The 18,987-nt window shown below is 46.3% G+C and overlaps 2 protein-coding genes across 2 annotated transcripts; both read right to left on the reverse strand.

Moving 5' to 3' along the window:
- Positions 1 to 1,606: 1,606 nt before the first annotated feature.
- On the reverse strand, positions 1,607 to 2,065 carry LOC132376253 (ubiquitin-conjugating enzyme E2 N-like). Its single transcript, XM_059941915.1, has one exon. The coding sequence runs from the start codon at positions 2,063 to 2,065 to the stop codon at positions 1,607 to 1,609; it is 459 nt and encodes a 152-aa protein (XP_059797898.1).
- An 895-nt stretch (positions 2,066 to 2,960) lies between these two features.
- Positions 2,961 to 18,583, reverse strand: TNFAIP3 (TNF alpha induced protein 3). Its single transcript, XM_059941114.1, has 9 exons — positions 18,308 to 18,583; positions 14,612 to 14,921; positions 11,119 to 11,309; positions 10,325 to 10,472; positions 9,990 to 10,160; positions 8,696 to 8,876; positions 6,667 to 7,571; positions 5,817 to 5,998; positions 2,961 to 5,106 (listed from the first exon to the last, which is right to left on the reverse strand). The coding sequence occupies exons 2-9, from the start codon at positions 14,904 to 14,906 to the stop codon at positions 4,822 to 4,824; spliced, it is 2,358 nt and encodes a 785-aa protein (XP_059797097.1). The 5' UTR covers positions 14,907 to 14,921; positions 18,308 to 18,583; the 3' UTR covers positions 2,961 to 4,821.
- Between the last annotated feature and the right edge of the window lie 404 nt (positions 18,584 to 18,987).

The raw sequence follows: 18,987 nt of genomic DNA on the forward strand, positions 1-18,987 counted from the left end.
ACAAGCCATACAAAATGGTCACAAGCTTTTTCTTGAAGGCAGGATTCTACACTTGACAGCAAAGTCACAGTGTTATTAGTGAGGGCTGTGATGTTTGTTTAATGTTCCCATTTTGGTTCAAACAATCAAGCTTGTCCATCTACAGTGTCTAAATAAAGTTAGACTTGGCTAGAGAGCATATTCTAAAGAACTGGTCAGCTGCTTTTAACCAATGCAATTAGATCACCATAAAAAGGGGGAAAGGAGCCCATGAAATTAAAATAAAACTACCTTCCCCCCACCACCAAAAAAAAAAAAAAAATAATAAAGAAAAACACCCATGGCCTACAGACACATGAAAGAATGCTCAACATCATTAATCATTAGAGAAATGCAAATCAAAACTACAATGAGATATCATCTCACACCGGTCAGAATGGCCATCATCAAAAAATCTAGAAACAATAAATGCTGGAGAGGGTGTGGAGGAAAGGGAACACTCTTGCACTGTTGGTGGGAATGTAAATTGATACAGCCACCATGGAGAACAGTATGGAGGTTCCTTAAAAAACTACAAATAGAACTACCATACGACCCAGCAATCCCACTACTGGGCATATACCCTGAGAAAACCATAGGTCAAAAAGAGTCATGTACCAAAATGTTCATTGCAGCTCTATTTACAATAGCCAGGACATGGAAGCAACCTAAATGTCCATCGACAGATGAATGGATAAAGAAGATGTGGCACATATATACAATGGAATATTACTCAGCCATAAAAAGAAATGAAATGGAGGTATTTGTAATGAGGTGGATGGAATTAGAGTCTGTCATACAGAGTGAAGTAAGTCAGAAAGAGAAAAACAAATACAGTATGCTAACACATATATACGGAATCTAAGGAAAAAAAAAAAAGGCCATGAAGAACATAGTGGCAAGACGGGAATAAAGACACAGACCTACTAGAGAATGGACTTGAGGATATGGGGAGGGGGTGGGGTGAGATGTGACAGGGTAAGAGAGTGTCATGGACATATATACACTACCAAATGTAAAATAGATAGCTAGTGGGAAGCAGCCGCATAGCACAGGGAGATCAGCTCGGTGCTTTGTGACCACCTAGAGGGGTGGGATGGGGAGGGTGGGAGGGAGGGAGATGCAAGAGGGAAGAGAAATGGGAACATATAGTATATGTATAACTGATTCACTTTGTTATAAAGCAGAAGCTAACACACCATTGTAAGGCAATTATACTTCAATAGAGATGTTTAAAAAAAAAGAAAAAGAAAAACACCCACACCCCTGCAGCTAACCCTGACAACTACCTTCATTCACAGTGCTTTATACTCAAACCATGATGGGGAAATGAATAAAAGCAGAGAAGGGCCACTGCTTTTACACGTTTCGCAACAATCCAGATGACACTTCTAGCCTCTGCTCATGCTTTACAACAGTGAATCAGGACAAGACATAGATTTGCTAATGCGCATTTAATCACCAAAGGACTGAAGATGTCTGGGCTTTTATTCTGTAATGTTTCTAAGACTGTGTCCATTAAATGCAAACGAAAAAGGAAGTCTTGGCAGAACAGGAGAAGTGATGTACACTTGATGATCGGATAGATTTAAACATTATTCATGGCATATAGCCTAGTCCATGCTCTAGCTGTTTCTATGGCTTGGGCTTCGGTGGGCTTCCACTGCTCCGCTACATCATCTGCTAACAGATCATCTGGACTGGGAGCACTTAACAAAGCCTGGATCGATAGCAGAACTGTGCGGATCTGCAGTGCTGGGGACCAGTTATCTTTCAAAACATCTAAACATATTCTTCCCAACTTGTCTACATTAGGATGATAAATTTTGGTCATGAAACGTACTTTAGGGGCTGCCACTGGGTATTCTTCTGGAAGGAATAGTTCAAGTTTAAAAGTCCCTCCCTCAAAGGGGGAATCCTGAGGGCCAGCAGTGACCACATGAACATAACGGGCGTTGCTCTCATCTGGTTCTGCTTTAATGCCGGCACCTGGCTCTGCCAGCAAACGCTGGGTGTCCTTGATAATCCTGCGGAGCAGCCCGGCCATCTTGTCAGATCCCGAGTTCGGCCTCTGGTCTCAAAAGAACCTATTGTTATCAATTAGAGATACACACTGATGTATATGTGAGTGTGAGGACACAATATCTGGAATTTGCTTTAAAATAATCCAGAAAAAAAAAAAGAGGTGACAGATGAAACAAACTTGGCAAGATGTTTCTAACTGTTGAAACTGGATGATGGATATATGGGGGCTCATGATACTCTTATCTGTTTTCTTGTATGTTACAATTTCCCACAGTAAGTTTAGAAATAATTATAAATATTTCTTTAAACGCATGGTTCTAAAATCTGGCTGATGATCAGAATCTCCTGGGCAGCTTTAAAAAAAAAAAAGAGAGACTCCAGGAGCTGCCCAGTCCTTCGGCATTAATCTTCTATAGGTACACTTGTACTGGGTGGAAGAAGGGGCCATTCATAATTTCCCAGGACACTGGTGCCACCGGCGCTCATGGCCAGCACCGTCATAGGTCACCTCTTCTAAGATCTGACCCAGAAGCCTTACACTTCTTCCTCCCCTCTGATTTCTTTCCTTCCTGTCTCTCTCTGCTCCTCCCCCTTGTCTTTTCTCTCTGTACTTCAGTAAGGCTGAGGGCAGGAAACTGCAGAGAAGCACAGGGAACAGGCACCGGCACGTCTTCCCTACTTCCCTCTGGGCCTCCATGCCTTCCCTGTTAAACCAGATGCCTTACCCTTAACAGTCAGTTCTCTTAATATCTATGGGTGGGAGATGTACCCCCAGCCCAGGTGTTCCTTGAAATAAAGTTGTTTGGGAAGTGTGGTCTTAATATTGGGGCCTTTTTCTTTCACCGTTCGTAAACAGAAAACATCAAAATTTGTTCTTAAATAATTTACTTTTTAATCTTGACTTCTGTGAAAAGTTACATTTAAATTTAGGAAAACTTGAAGAAAGCCAATAGAGAGTCAACAGTTTTCTATCAGAGACAACTAAATGTGCAAATTTCAAATGTTTTCTATAATAAGTATAAATAATTCCATTTATTCACATTAAGAATGAAAATGTTGATACATATAAAATATTAAAATAGCAACTTCAAAAGAACTAAATGAAAACACTGAAGTTTATCTGAAATCTTTAGAAAGACATTATAAAGAGATCTGTCACGGAAAAAGGCTTATGGTATCTCAAGGGGAAAACACATCACGTAGGACAAGTAAAGACTATGGAGAGTTAGTTATGGATTGCCAAAATTTTCAGGTCTTAAGTCCAGACCCTCGAAAAAAAAAAAATAGCAGCCTTTACCTCTGGGGACAATGTGTTTCCCTTCTTTTTTCTTCTAGAACAAGTATGAAAGCAACACAAAACACACAGAGAAACTGCAGGCCAAGGACAGAAAGAAATTTCCTCGTACTCATGGTTACAAGGTTGTGCTGTCCCAATGCTAAGGTGGCCACGAGGTCACTGCCCTGCACCCCAGCACAGAGCATGAACACAGCAAACAAAACCATCACCAAACGCTCCATATTTCCCCGTGACCTTCTCCAATCTCATCCCTGCTCCTTCCCAATCGTCTCTCTAAGGAGGTAGGATACGCAGAAGCATCTATACACTGTGGAGAACGGTTTCTCATCGGAGGGCTGGGAAGTGGCTCTGGCCAAAGTTTCACGAGGAAGCGTGAGAGTTTAATGAATTTATTTTCGATGCGACTTCTTCTTTCCAAAATGTGTGGAAAAGGTCGACTCCCCTACTGTGGTCAGGAGTTTGCTGTGTCTATAACATGACTGAGAGCCAGTATGTTATCTCAAGAAGACAGTATAGCAATTTCTGCGGACCAGAAGAAACAGCTTCACTTAAATAACCTGAAAGTTTGCAATAAAATAAATAAAGTGATTACACAGACACAAAAGTCTGCTGGTGGAGTTCACGTGGGCTGTGTCTACGAGTTGTGCTTGCCCCTACAACAACCAGAAAATAGGTTATTATTATCAGTCAGTCTTCTTACTTAAACTTCTGGGGCAGCAGCACAACGTAACAAACAAACAAAATTCCCTCATACATAACACAAGGGGCCATTATGCATGTATACAGGTTTATGCTCACCTCAGTTCAAGTTAACCTTTAGAAGTAAAGACAGTGATCACCAACAGAGTTACACATGTGCCCACTGAGAATACTCTGAGTTTTACAAGGTGCATATCGCAAGGAGCAGCTGGTGTGCTTTTCACCGTGGACTTGTTCAGTCCCAGCAGCCTCGGCATCAGTCTGTGGACGGTTCTGCTTCTGCCGGCTCCGTGGGAAAGGAACGAGGCAGGGAGGGAAAAACCATGAACGACTGGCACTCCGCGTCTGCCCGTTATCCCTGAGCTTCCCGAGCTTCTGGCACAGGGCCTGCGGGCCTCAGCTCGCCATCTCCGAGAACTGCTGATGGAGGGCAGGGGGACTGGCTCCGAGCTTCCCAGCCCGCCTGACCTGCGTCTTTCCCCTTTTCTCGAAAGATGACGCAGCAGTCCTGGCACGCGTTCTGAGTCCATGAGGTTCCTGGCCGCCTGCTTGGAAGGAGAGGAGGAGGAGCTCTGGGCTGAAGCCCGCACCACCTGCGGCCAGTCACACGCTTCAGATGCCAGGCCGGTGACCGAGAGCGTCTTTCCTCCCCTGCTCAGAGACACCCTGGGCCCGCCGTGCAGGGCCGGACCCTCGGGTGGCACCGGGGGCGCAGAGAACACAGCACCGTGCGGGCTAAGGCTCCAGGCCCCTCCGGGCCGGGGCTGGCCCCCTGGGTCAGGTTAGCCGTACATCTGCTTGAACTGAAAGCACTCGTTGCAGTAGCCGTTGCACTTGGCGTTGCCGAAGTGGTCACAGGCGGGGGCCCGGCAGCGCTGCGTGGGGGGCTCCTCAGGGACGGGCTCGGGCCGCCGGGCGCTGGTGCCCACGCGCTGGCCGAGGTGCTGGCACTCCATGCACAGCTCCTGGCTACAGCAGGCCAGCACGTCCCTGCAGGTGGCCCGCGTGCACTTGGGCCAGGAGGTGCTCTGGGTGGCTCGGGGCAAGTCTCGGTGCTGGCTCGCCCTCTGGGTGGAGAAAGCAGAGAGAACCACTGTCACGTTCATTGTTCAGGGACCACACGGTGCCATCTCATCCGACAGTGTGGGTTCTACAAAGGGCTGGGTGTGGTGAAGGGCATCTGCCTGACCAAGGGGACAGGGGGAGCCTCCAAGGACCTCTCCTCCCCATCCCATGAGAACAGACCTGGCCCCAGGGAGGCCCGGTGGAACCACCAACCCTAACACGGAGGCCGGCAAAGGCTGGCCCGGCTCGCTTCCGTCTGGATTAATACTAAGGTGCCCTCATTTAGACTGATTCCCTACCACCCTCCAACCAGTAGGAGAGGCGTCTATCAATGAATGTTTGCTTTTCTTATATGCCAGTAAGTGGAGGCACCCGGGATGTTCTGCCTCTTCCTTCTATCTCATAATAAGAGGATTATTTAAGAAAGTCTGCACTTCTGCTACAAATCCAAGAAGTCTCCGATTGCCATTTGGCTTTTCGGAGGCTTTAACGGGTTTTATTCCACGGCTGGTTTTATTTGCTTCTTAAAATGAATCTAAAGTAAACTTAGGCCATGAAAATCAATAGGAACTGCTGCGCTTCCAGCCCTGGGGGCCAGGCTGACTTTTCCCCTGGTTTTTCCCTGGAACTCAGCAGGGAGGAAAGCCTGCTTATCACTCCGGCAAGGAGGCCGGGCCCACAGGAGAGGGGGATGTCCCTCAAGATGTCTCACCAGGTGCTCTTCAGTCCTTTTCGCTTCATGAAATCTCTGATTCTGAGCTTCGATGAAACACTTCTGACAGTATCCTTCAAACACACTGCTTCCGAGGGCGCCGCATTCCCTGCCCAGGCAGGGGACAGTGTTCTGGAACCTGGAGGCCGTGGGGCTGGCTTTCCCTGAGGCAGGGACAAAATCTACAAGAGAGCAGAGGCTCATCAGCAACACGTACGGTTCACCAAGCGGACAGATGCTGACGTCAGAGAAACAGACAGGTTCCTAATGCAGATTAGACCAGCTGCGCTCTACCTACGAGAGCAACCTTTCAGAAACCTAGCAAAATAACCAAGAGAAATAATACTAAAATAAAAACATCTTTGACTTTACAGATCTCTCCCTTTGGAACATGCCGCACTGGTCGGTCACAGTAACAGAACAAGCAGAGACATAAAGTGCCCGTCCTTCTTTCAAATTTGAGATTTCAAAAACCACAAATGGACTCTTACAACGTCAGTGAAGGCCGCTCTCTTTCCAGCTACCGCTCATCAGGTTTTGCATTTTCCCTAGTATGCCAGAGTTTCAAAAGAAGTCTCGTTTAAATTCTACCTTACAAACACTACACCACATGACCTTATAAAAACAAGTTCTCTGAACTCTACCCACAGGGCTCTTGTGGGTTTTGGAACATGCTGTTCTGTGCTTCTGCTTCCACATGTGCCGGCAGAGCCACTGTGACTGTCCCCCCACGCAAGGCACACTCTACGCCACAGCCCCTTCTTGAAGGGGCTCCCTTCTTGAACTTCAGGGGCAAACTGCCTTCTACGTGGGGTTTTGAAACAGGGGTGAAACCCATCCTCTCACTCACGTTTATTTTCTCTGTACTCGATGAAACACAGCGTGCAAAAGCCTTTGTTCTCTGGAGTCCCAAAGTACATGCAGCCCGCTTTCCTGCACTTGCTGGTCCCCGTCCTGTCCCCTGGAGTCCGTGCGGCCGGGGAGCGGCGGCCAGAGGGAGCCTCGGGCCCGGCTCTGCGGCAGGCGTGCGGGGAGAGGCTCTGTGCGAGCTGTGAGGGGTCAGACTTGGAGCGCTGGTGGCAGGAGAGGGGGCTGCTCGAGCTGAGGTTCGGGGCGGGCTCGGCTGTAGTCCTTTTAAAGCAAGCGCTGCAGATCCCATTAAACGTCCTGGTGACGTCCTGGAGGCAGGCTCGGCACTTGCCGGGGTCGAGATGCTGCGCGGGGTCCGAGCGGTGGCCCGCGGGGAGCTGCCGGGCGTTGTGGCATCGCTCGCAGAAGCCATTGTGCTGCACGTTGAGGGTGAAGGGGCAGCCGGGGCTCCTGCACTTCATGGCCGTGGTCTCGCTGAACAGGAAGAGACTGGGTGCTGTCGGAGGGGCTGAGTGGGGACCCCCGGCGGGCTCCTCGGGGCTCCAGGCCTCCCTCCGGGAGGCCCCGAGCACCAGGCGGGGCAGCGCCTCAGGACCTGGCTTGGAGCTGGGCTTTGGGGCTTTGGTTTGTTTCTTTTGCCGCCTCTCCGAGCACTCGTGGCACAAAGGCTGGGTGTTCACGGACATGAAGAAAGGGCAGTTGGGCGTTTCGCATTTGATGTCCATGAGAGAAAGCTGGGGGACGGAAGGTTCCAAAGGATTCTGGGGGTGCATGTCTCTCCGCCCCTGCTCATTGTTTTCCTGCCACTTCTTGTACTCGTGCTGGACAAGCTCAAAGTAATCATCTACCAGGTTTATTTCTTTGGGTAAGTTAGCTTCATCCAACCTAAAGACCAAAAGGAAAAACATGAGACTACACACATACACACACACACACATGATTTTACACCACTAGATCATAGAGCAAACTTTTAAAATGTGGACTGTGGTGATAATTTCATAACCATTCATTGAAACGCAGCCTATGACGAAGACTTTGCACCCCTAACGTAACACAGTCCAATACTGTTGAGAAGACGTCATTATTTCGAGAATCAGTCTTATTTAATTAATTTTGGTCCACCCCAAATTATAGATAATTCTAAAGAAAGGGCTACTCAGGGGCTGCTTCTACACTTAATTACCCTCTTCCTCTTTGAGAAAGTCACTTTTACTTTCTAACTTCTCAGAGATCAAATTTCTAGTGAAACATTATTCAGGGTATTCATTTGCGATGAGCTTACTTTATAGTACAAACTACCTTGTAATGTGTTCTGTATTTTGCTTTATTAATTTTAAACGTGCACCTGGTCTCTATTGGCGGTAACTGCCACCAGCAGTAACTAAGAGGCATACACACCATCAGGCGCTACCTACTGACTTCTGACTCTGTAATTTGTTCATCTCCACTCTGAGAAACCGATTCTCTTAGGCCTTCTCGGTCTTGTGCATTTCAAGTTCTAGGAAATAGGCATCTCTTTATCATCAAGCCAGTGTTTACAATTTTGATATCTGTACAACCTGCACTCTGGGTCTCTCCTCCCCACCCCATGCGGCAAAGTCACGTGCCTGCCACATAAACACATTCTACAGCTCAGTCTGTGTCTGGTGTGTCTGCCTTACCCAGAAGCCAGGAGAATGAGTGTTTTGTTTCTAAGAATTTTCGCTTGCTAGTCTAGCACTAGGGCAATTAAAAAAAAAACAACCCATCCTTGATGTGAACGTACTTTTTAAAGCCACAGGGCTGACGCTCAGCATCCAGATATGCAGAAAAATCATTTTGGATAAATTACTTGTTCCCATTTGAAACCCAAGTTAGTGCTACCTGAAGTGATTGTCTCTGACTCACACACAAGCCCCTAAACTTGTTTCACGCTGGAGGAAACCAGCTTCAAATAACTCTACTGTTGGTCTTTGGGGTAGCAGCAGCTTAAAGATGACAAAGGATAGAGCAAAAAACAAACTGCTTACTTTGCAGCGTTAATTAAATGGGTGGTGCCATGGTCCCAGCCTTGAACAGGGATTTCTATCACCATCAAGTACTCTTTCAGGAGCTTTTCCTTCATCTCATTTTCAGGATCTGTCAAAAAGTGAACTTTTAAGTCTTCGAATCTTCCTCTCTCTCTGTTAACAAGTGGAACAGCTCGGATTTCTGAGGGAAAAAAATAACACATCAGCAAAATATGATTCTACTAAATGAGATTATGTGTGAGGCCATATATATAATGACTACATTTTGAAAATGCAGAAAGGATACAACTACAGAGTGGAAAAGTATTATCTAGCCACAAAATCAAATGGGGAAACGAACTGTGCTAAACTCTAATAAAAAACACACGGTTGGGACTTCCCTGGTGGTGCAGTGGATGAAAATCCGCCTGCCAATGCAGGGGACACGGGTTCGAGCCCTGGTCCGGGAAGATCCCACATGCCGCGGAGCAACTAAGCCCGTGCGCCACAACTACTGAGCTTGCACTCTAGAGCCTGGGAGCCACAACTACTGAGCCCATGCGCCTACAGCCCGTGCTCCACAACAAGAGAAGCCACCGCAATGAGAAGCCTGCGCACTGCAACGAAGACCCAATGCAGCCAAAAATAAACAAAATTTTAAAAATCCAAAAAAACCAAAAAAACCCTACACGGTTTCCAGGAGGCCCACAGCATATTAAGCAGCCTGGAGACAGTAGGTCTTATTGGTTAAATCCCACACTCAGAACCAGACCGACCTGGGTTCGAGTCCTGACTTTGCTACCATCCATCTCTGTGACATCAGGTAAGTTATTTAACTTCTCTGGGCTTCAAGTGCCTCATCTGTACTATAAGGCTATCGCATCCACAGGGATGCTGTGAAGATGAAGTGAAATGAAATAATGTACCTAAGCCTTTGTAAAGTGCCTTATTAGTTCCTCATTAAGCTACTACAATAATAGCTAACCTGCCAGACATTTACCTGCCCCATGCCAGGCACTGTATTATGGGCTAATTAAGAAATGGTAGCAGTAATATATATTATCTCCTACTTGCCACTAACATGCTGAAAGTACTTCCCAAACTATAGACAAAAAGTTGCGGGCACATTACGATGACTGTTATTGCATCACTGTTGCTAAACAACTGACAGAACACTGTATTTCAATAAAAACTAATACACTTAAATGAGACTTTCAATAAGGAGCAAAAAAGCAAACCCTGACGTTCAGGAGGAACGGGGTGTACCAGTATCTAACAGCAAGTACAAATGTGAATAGATGCTCAGTTTTCTCACCAGGTCCACTGTCCTTCATGGTCACCAGGGGTACAAAGTGTTGGCTGTCGTAGCCGAGAATGATGGGGTATCTGTAGCATTCCTGCGCAGGCCAATGGAGAGGCAAGTAAATTCCGCCCACCTTCAAAGGAGCGAAATTGGAACCCGATTCCAAACTTCTCAGCATTTTGTCTGTTTAAGGAAACAGAAAGAAACAATAAGGCCCTCCGTGGCTTTCATCAGATTCCATTCAACTATGGTCTCCTGTAACTTTGGTAGCATGGGTTTTGCTAAGAGGTAAAGCGCTAAAGCTGAAAAGCACTTAAATACAGGTAAGCCCTCAGCAGGCATCTCACCTGAAATGACAATGATCGGCCTTCTGAGGATGTTGCAAAGGACAAATATGTGTATTTCTTCCAGTGAATTATACTGAAGTCCACTGCGGGCCACTGGTATGTCCGTGGATGCCATTTTGACAAGGCTGTCCCATTCATCAGTCCAATTCTAAGGGGACAGAAAGGAAATCATTGAATGTACTCTGCACTAAAAAACAATTCTGGCTTCACTCTATAATCAATCACTTGTATCACTCAGCTTACTTTTACCCTTTCTTGAAATTATCATTTAAACGATCACCCTTTTGTCCCCACTTTGGTTTTCTTCCCTTACTTTTTTCCACTACAAGGCAAACTCAAAAGTAGGGGAGGATGGGGACAGCACCTGCTTTCAAAAAAATCCCTGATGAGGCATAATGTCAACGCTCCTCATCCAAATGTGCACAAAAATCCCAAACTTGTGACTGAAAATGGGGAGGCACCCGTCTGAATTTGATTGGCTGGCGCTCAGTAAAGCATGAGAAGGGCAATCAAACTGAAAAACAACTAAAACACCACAGGGAAGCCCAAGATCAGAAAGATCATTCTAAAATGACTCCCCAGCTGGGAAGCTGCTGCCCTGGAGCCCCCCAGCAGTGACAAGAGCCTCAGGTCCATCCCACAGGAGGCTTCTGGTGTTTTCCATCGACTCTGCTTTGCCAAGTTCATGTGACCCGGCAAATCACATGCTCCTTGAGAGCAGGGACTGGCCGAAGGTACTGTTTTGCCACCATGGAGCTCTGTCAATAGATGCTTGATGAGGAAACACAACATACCCGGGTATCGTAGCAAAGCCCCGTTTCCACGAATTCCTGAGACTTAAGAGACTCCAGCTGCCAGCGGAATTTAAAGTTGCGGGTGTCCGTCTCCTTGAGGGTGCTGAAGAGCGCCTTCCTCAGGACCAAGTCTGTGTCCTGAACACCCCACATGTACTGGGAAGCAGCGTGCATGAGGCAGTTTCCGTCACCTGAGGACAGAAGGGAAGCAAATTCAAGCAATCTACATCTAAGGCCTAGCAGGGGTTTACAGAATAAACTAGCCTTACGGCTACCATGCGGGGACCCAATAGCGCTTGTGAGAAACGCCAGTGGTTTAATGTCTTAGTCGAAGGGCTAACTGGTAACATTTCACAAGGTGATGACAGCTTTAACGAAAGAAAAATATATCATTCTTTGAACTCTTATTTTTAATGAATGATACTAACAGAGCCAAGGAACCAGGGACCGAGAGTCAGGGGCCCTTGGTTCCAGCCTGGCTCTGCCCTAACTAGTTTAGGTGACCTTGGGGGGAAATTCCTTAACGTCTGAGTATTTTTCCTTTGGAAATGAGGACATTGGATTATGATCTCTGAAGTCCATTCCTTCCTAACATGCCTTGATTTTCTGGCTAAGACGCTGGCACTATTGCTCTCTGACTCTGAGAGAGAACCCCCAGGGTAACATGCTCAAACTAGGAAGCTGGTCTGGCTCCATTTACTAGACAGGGACGGTCTGGCCATGACTCAGCGGTACATGACTTGACCATCCCACCACAGCCTTTGGGGCCTGGGAGCTTCCTCTCCTGGTCTGTAAAGTGGGATTGAGAAGCTGAATTACCTACTGCCTGCCCACCTCACCCCCAGAAATGCCTTGTGTGAACCCGCCTGTTAGCAATTAGAGTCCTTTTTCAGAGTTAAAGAGGGCCTCGATGTCTACATTTGAAAATAATTCAGCGTTTAGGGCTGGCACTTGAAGAATTTTGAGCCTTTTGAGAAAAAGGTAGGTCTAATTTTATTCTATCACTTTGTTACTTTTATAGGTTAAAATCCACAATTCATGAGACTGCATTGCTTTTTGAACTCCAAAGAATAAACATTTTGGAGGTCTGTTTAATATTAAAAAAGTTAACTCCTTAGTCTCTTTTGGGAAGTGCATAATTGTTTTTATAAAGAAAAGTTCAATCGTGTTCTTACTTTGTTCTATGGGGCAATAAAGCTATTTGAAATTTTATCAAATCTTAATTATAGTCAACTGTAAACAACAACAACAACAAACCCTCAAAAATATATCTGCAGCCAGTATCCGTTCAATTTACACACTTAGAAAAACTAGCTAAATAAACAGTCAAACAAATGAACCAAAAAGATCGCTCAAGGCTTGTGTCTTGGCAGAAATGTAGCAACAACTGCATTCTGTTGAAATTTCCCCTTTGCAAAATCTAGAGCAAAGATAAGGCTTTTTTTCTTCTTGTGCTTACTTTCAGTTCTTTATTGAGATGCACCAGCATAAAATTCCCTAAGTAACATCTGGAATTCCCCAGCGCTAAGTTATTTGACTAGCAATTGAGCAACAGCTATTGTACTTTTTGTTCTGGTGTGTAGACATTTAAAGTGCGAAGTGCACCCTGGACTTTCCAAGTGGGTGTGGTCAGGGTGAGCTGGAATAGGGCTACTCATTATACAAGTGAAATCGCTGCAGCCAATAGACGTTGGAATTTTTCACATGAAGTTTCAATTTTATGCCACCTACTCCCTTCCTCATTCACCACAGTCTCATATCCTCAAATGCAAACTTGTGAATCACCCCCTCCCCAAACAGACCATTGACTTTGTAGAGCCCTCCTATAGGGGGAAGGCTTAAAAAAAAAGTGCTAATAAAAATCAGAGAGGAAAAGTCATTTGTTTCCTTCCTTCCCCTAAATATCTTTTCTTCCTTGTCCAGAAATTTAAGGAACTTTTTTGCAAGTGGTGAAATAAAAGGATTCTGAGCCTAAAAATCCTTACTTCTCAGAAAATGATATCAGAATGCACTTGCTTTTGTAGTTTTGTTTGGAGCGTGAATCCTTGATTTAAATGACCTATCTTTGCAAAGCAAGTATTTACTTTTTATATTCCATTTTTTTCTCTTAAGGAACCAGAGCAAGTGAACCCTAAAATCTCAGTTCAGTTCATGATAATATGGTTTTTCTCCTTCTACCACATTTCTAATTTGGCAGAATCTCTTCTTTCCAACTCTCCCACCTCTTTTTGTAACCAAATGGGAGAGAGTTAAAACCACAGACTGTCAGGAACATAAACCCCTTGATGATGACTTAACATAATTACCTACTTCTAAGCATCACTTGACTTAATGCCAAGAACAACGTAAACACTACGTAGCCCCAGTTTTCTTTCTATGTTTCTAAGAATCTATGCTTCAAAAATAAAAGCAAGATGTTGAGGTAATGCTAACTTCCAGAACCAAAGGAAAAAAACATGTCCCTCAATCATGCCAAGTTACCCAAGTCAAAAATGGCCAAAGTGAATGTTCCAATTTATTTAAGTTGATGTTCTTATCATCTCACTGTCAACAAGGATGTACTAATTTTGCCCTTCGACGTATTATTTTGATTGGGATGGTTTAGGGTTGTCACTGATCTGAGGACAGGAGCCTTTTGAGAAAAAGGCCTTACTTAAGACCATAAGCAGTCTACTTGCTTCTTGTAATAATTCGCTACATTTATAAAGTAGAATTTTGTATCTGCATGAAACAGTATGTTCGAACGTTTCTGTGATGTGCATACTCTTGCTCAAAGGAAATAAATAAAAAACAAAACAGTAAAGCTTAGAACAGGAAACACCTACTAGTCATAAAAGGCCATTGGGTAGACAGTCACAGACAGCAAGAAATGCAGTACAGTACTAGGAATCCCTAAAAAAACATGAAGTAGAGGTCTAAAACCTGCACTAAAAATCTCAAGTATCTTTCTAGTTCATATCATGGGATTGTAGGCAACAGAACCCAGGTAAGGGAGGAGCTGACAACAGTCACTGGTTAACCCATAAAATGTCACTGATTCAAGAAGTGTAAGGCCATCATCACAAGCATTTTCTAATGACAGTGGGAAACGCTACCAGTTTTCACACAATGCTTTCCTTTTGAACTTAAAGCCTTTTGATATTTCCATTACTGGCTAAGGAAGGGTATTTCACAGATGATTAAACAGTTGCAAGAATTACATACAGAAGTCATACATACATACCGTACACATATACTTAATAGGTGCATGGTGTCTAGAAATGCATTCTTAAAGCCTCAGTGTGCTCTGCTGTCTAACATACACTAGAAAATATCCTTAATTAAAATATTCACAAAACAAGCTTGCTTTCGTTACGTGCCCCTTATAGAATCTCTCTACTAAGGTACCTACGGCCTTAAGAGATTCGATTTGTCCTGGTGCTATTACCTTCTAAGAAATGGGCACCCAGGCCGGTGGGAGCCACCCCAGCCCCCAGACAAAAGCACGTCTTACCATTTGTTTTCAGCGCCACAAGCTTCCTGACTTCTCGACACCAGTTGAGCTTCTTCTGGCTTTCCAGGGAGGCCTGGATGTTTCTGTCGATGAGAGCATTGTGGATGATCTCCCGAAACTGTGGACAAAACTGGCAAGTTCTGAACATTTCCAGTGTGTACCGGTGCATGGCTTTAAAATGGTGAATGATTCCATTGGTGGGTTTAAAAATATCTTCTGGAGTTCTCTCTCTTATCTTCACAGCTTTCCGCATATTGCTCAAATACAAAGCCAGAGGAAGGAGTTGCTCAGCCATGGTGCTCTCCAACACCTGAAGAGGAGGGAAAGAAAACCCCATGCCGTTAGCTCGGCTTTGATATGACTCCTATATACCTGCCTGCAGGAAACCCCAGTGTTTGATCTTGTCATTACCCTAAGCGGTAGGCAAAAGATCTTAGTCACCTCTACTCCCAGGATACTAGCTGGCCCCAAAGATGAACTCACACCGGACTGTTTTAAGTTACATCACTTTTGAAGATTAGTCTAAACAAGAGAAGGAAGGCGGGGAGTGGGCAACGAGGAGGAGGGGAATAACCCATGTTTTCAGTAACATTTGTCAGGGAGCCAAGCCTGTCTGTCAGCAACAGGTATGGTGCCTCGTAACCGACTGAAAATCCCACTTCATCCTGATGCCGCTCTGGGGCAGCCACTGGATTTTAGGCGCCCTGAATGCCAGTTACAGGCACAATGTAGTCCTGACAAGTCTGGCTCCTTTCCTAACAGCACCACCGAGCAACCCTTGCTCTTAGGCAAAGTCTTGATTGACCTCTTTCAAGCACTCCCTCCCTATACTGGAAAGATAATAAATATTTTGTGAAAAATCCTGCAATTTTATGCTGCCACCTAGGCTATTGATTGGACTCTTCTCTTTAGTCTCCAAAAGAAATATTTATAAAGCATTTACTTGTAAAATGTATTATAATATACAAAGAGTTAAACTGAATGTTTTATAACCAACAAAAAAGCTTATTCCCAGCAAGATGTTTTGCAATTTTAAGAGCAAACAGTCAGCGGTCTTTCAGAACCTCTCCACTGAACTTAACAACATCAGAATAAAAAATAGAATAATAATAACAATAATAGAATAATAAATTCTATACTTCCAAGAGCAGATATTGGAAGTACAGAATTATATTCTATATAATTACAGAATTAACTGTATTACTTCAACTCAACCGTCAACCAAATTTTATTATCGTCCTCCAGGTACCAACACTCAGATGGATTTCGCACCCTGTCTTCACCCTGAAATCTTCAAACACAATGAACTGGTGGAAAGAAATAAAAGTCTGGAAGCAGACAAGGAAAGAAGTTTCAGCCAGAGGGACCACTCAGGACAAATGAAAGAGGAGGGGGGCAAACCCCAGCATCTCCAACCCATGCCAACAGCATGGAATGATGGAATGATGTAACGTGGGATCTTTACAGAGCAGAGCTTTGTGGAGAGCCAGCTCACATGCGCTGGCCCTTAGTAGGGTACCTTGCCATCCATCCTAATTTCCAAAATGAAGACAAAGACACTTTCAGAGCATGAAGAGAGCCCCTAGGAAGTTTCACTGCATTTGTTGATCCCACTCCTGTGTCATACTCTTTACCAGGGCAAGCCTCTAGCTGAGAAAGAAGCTAAACCAATGTAAGAGGGAGAAGAAACTTAGATTACAGAGAAGCCAGTCCTGGTGGGTCTCAGCTCTCTCAAAGCCATTGATTAAATGGTCTAAATTCTCATGGCCCGCTCCAAGGAGAGAGGTAGACTAGAAGACTCTGAGGTTGCTTCTAGAGGTGGTAGATTTAGCTCAGGATTCCTTATCTGATAGCTGGATGGTGCCTGGAAGAAGTCATTCTCTGGGTCAAATGGTAATCAGTGCTTTGATGTCAGATATTCCTTGCAGGTGGATTTGGGCAAAATCATGGCAGGACCACAGACACAACGAAGGGACAAAAATATCACACACACTTCCCCTTGGTGGCATGGCAAATGCCTCTTTCACGATGTCATTCATTTGTCCATCCATCACTCAACAAGCACTGCCTGACCACATACTTCTACTGCCTGACCATCAGCTTGATGCTGAGGCTAAAGATAAAGACAACCTTATTGCCCGGCTTGAAATCACATGACCACCTTAGTCTCCATCCACGGCAACTGCAGTACCGGTCCTGCTCAGGTAGGTCCCACACCATCCAAGGGAAGGGCTTTGCTGAGAAGCCCGGTCTTCCAACACCCGCCCTTTGCTAATCTCAGGACACCACTCCTGAGGTTGCAGTGCCTGCTTCTCTCACAAGGAAACAGACAGACAAGAGGAAGATTTGAAACAAGCTAGTTGTAGCCTCTTTTTGCTTTTTTGACTCTTCTATTATCTTCTTCTTCACCTAAGATCTTTCAGCAAAGTTCTCAAATAGTGAGAGCTGGAACCATAGGCAAGACATGCAAATGTCAACATTTGAAAGCCCGGTGTCACCTCACTCATAGGTTCAGCCTCGCACGGCCTGCAGAACCGCCTCCTTAAAAGAAATCAAAACCCACCGCCCAACTGCCCAGGACTTGGACTTCTCCACACTTAAGATTAAAGAATAATCTGACCAGTGATAAAGAATTTCTGAGCTATGACTGTAATGTCCTTATATGCAAAGACAAACAACATTACCCGTAACGCTTCTTTCATGTTTGTTACGTCATTGGCTTTTTATCAACAAATATCGACTTTTTAGAAAGTACCCCTCCAAAAATTCAAAAATTGTACAAAGAATTGGAAAAAAAAAAAAAAAAAAAGAAGCACTTTAGACCACCGAGACTGAAGCAGTAACTGGCTGTTTAATACTCTGGGACATTAGGGCTGTGGTCCAGAGGACCCTGAAACACTGGTTCTCTCAGAAGGCTGCCCTGAGATATTGACCAGAGCGGCTTTCCAAGGAAAGATCAGAGGCAGGGAGAACTGAAAACAAAGCAGTCTCAACAAGTTCTGAGCTCCTTCCTTACTTAATACCACGGCTTTCCTGAAAGGCCAGGTGGCAGGATGTGGGACGACCCCAGCTGACAAAGACAGTCTGACTGGGGGATAGGGGCCTGCAGATGCTCTAAACTGGAGCCCCCAAAGGCAGGCCGACCACCCACTGCTACACGCATACTTCTCTGACACTGCTTAACTCTCAGTGTCTGCAAGCCGTCCCCGGGAAGTTGAGCTGACCTGGCTCCCCGCCCCCTGGGTTTTGCTGCCCCTGAGACATCCCACACCTTTGGGCTGGTGCTACAACAATCTGGAAAGAGGCCACAGCAGTTTGCAAGGGCTACGTAGCCGTAAGCATGCAGAGCTTGATTCCAAAAAAGACAAGCCAAAGAGCAAAGCACCAATGACCACCCGCGACCAAGCGGCCCCGGGGGCGACTCTCCCCGCAGGCAGCTACCTTTCAAGTTCTCTGCATTATCTGCAAGAAACAGCTGGCTGGATCCTTGAATCCCGGCTGTCACCCCAACATCTGGCGCGGCCCCCTCAACTCTCAGCAGATCAGAACCTACAACGGGTACAAACGGCCAACAAACTCCCCTCTGGAACCGCTGCAAAACCAAGGCCAGGTCGACGGGGCCAGCCCGCGGGTCGCTGCCAAATTCGCACCCGCAGCCCTTGCCCGGGGGAGACGGCACAGGGACGCGGGGGTTACCTCTTCGGGACACGCGATCCTCTGCAGAAACCCCAAGTGCAGGTCAGGACAGGCGTGCGCAGCCGGCTGGGGTCACGGTCGGGGTCGGGGCCAGGTGGAGGCGGCGCCCCATGGACGCTCTGCTCGGGGTTAGTTCGCGGGCCGCGCCGGCCGGAGGTGCGGATCTCTTCTGCCGCCGCCGCTGCCGCCGCAGTTTCCCCGGCGGCCGCTCTTGCTGCTCCGCCCCCGCGGCCCCTAGCTCGTTGCACTTGGCCGCCGCCAAGGCTGCAGACTGCCAGTTCTCTTTTTTCCCTTTCTGTTTTACCGCCCGCGGACAGCCGGGGATTTCCATCCAGGGACTTTCCAGTCACGTGACGCGGCCGGGCGCCCGGAGCCGGTGGTCTCCTGCCGCTAGGCGGCGCAGGAGACGCGGGAGGCCCGATGCGCTCCGCCCCGCCCCGTCCCCGCCCCGTCTCCGCCCCGCCCCGCCTCGCCCGACGCCCGAGAAACTCCTGCGCCCCGCCCCGGGGTGTCCCCGCGTGAGTCACCTGGGCATTTCGGAAGCTGGACTCAACGTCACATCCATGTGGAAATCGCAGTGATGGGAACTGGAAATGAAATAGGTTCTTTTTCTCAGCCGTTTTTCTGCAGAAAATCATCAGCTGTGGAGAACAGAAGGGAAATCATAAAGAAAGAAAACC

Source organism: Balaenoptera ricei, chromosome 12 (genome assembly GCF_028023285.1).
Source record: "Balaenoptera ricei isolate mBalRic1 chromosome 12, mBalRic1.hap2, whole genome shotgun sequence".
Taxonomy (NCBI): Eukaryota; Metazoa; Chordata; class Mammalia; order Artiodactyla; family Balaenopteridae; genus Balaenoptera; species Balaenoptera ricei.

What these genes read in the sequence shown, in the direction of transcription:
- LOC132376253 (XM_059941915.1), bottom strand. Translation starts at nt 2,065, where the DNA reads ATGGCCGGGCTGCTCCGCAGGATTATCAAGGACACCCAGCGTTTGCTG.
- TNFAIP3 (XM_059941114.1), bottom strand. Translation starts at nt 14,906, where the DNA reads ATGGCTGAGCAACTCCTTCCTCTGGCTTTGTATTTGAGCAATATGCGG. An exon ending in GGCTTTGCTACGATACCCGG is followed by an intron (nt 10,473 to 11,118) that starts GTATGTTGTGTT and finishes CTGTCCCCTTAG; the next exon opens with AATTGGACTGATGAATGGGA. An exon ending in CGAGTACAGAGAAAATAAAC is followed by an intron (nt 5,999 to 6,666) that starts GTGAGTGAGAGG and finishes GCTCTCTTGTAG; the next exon opens with ATTTTGTCCCTGCCTCAGGG.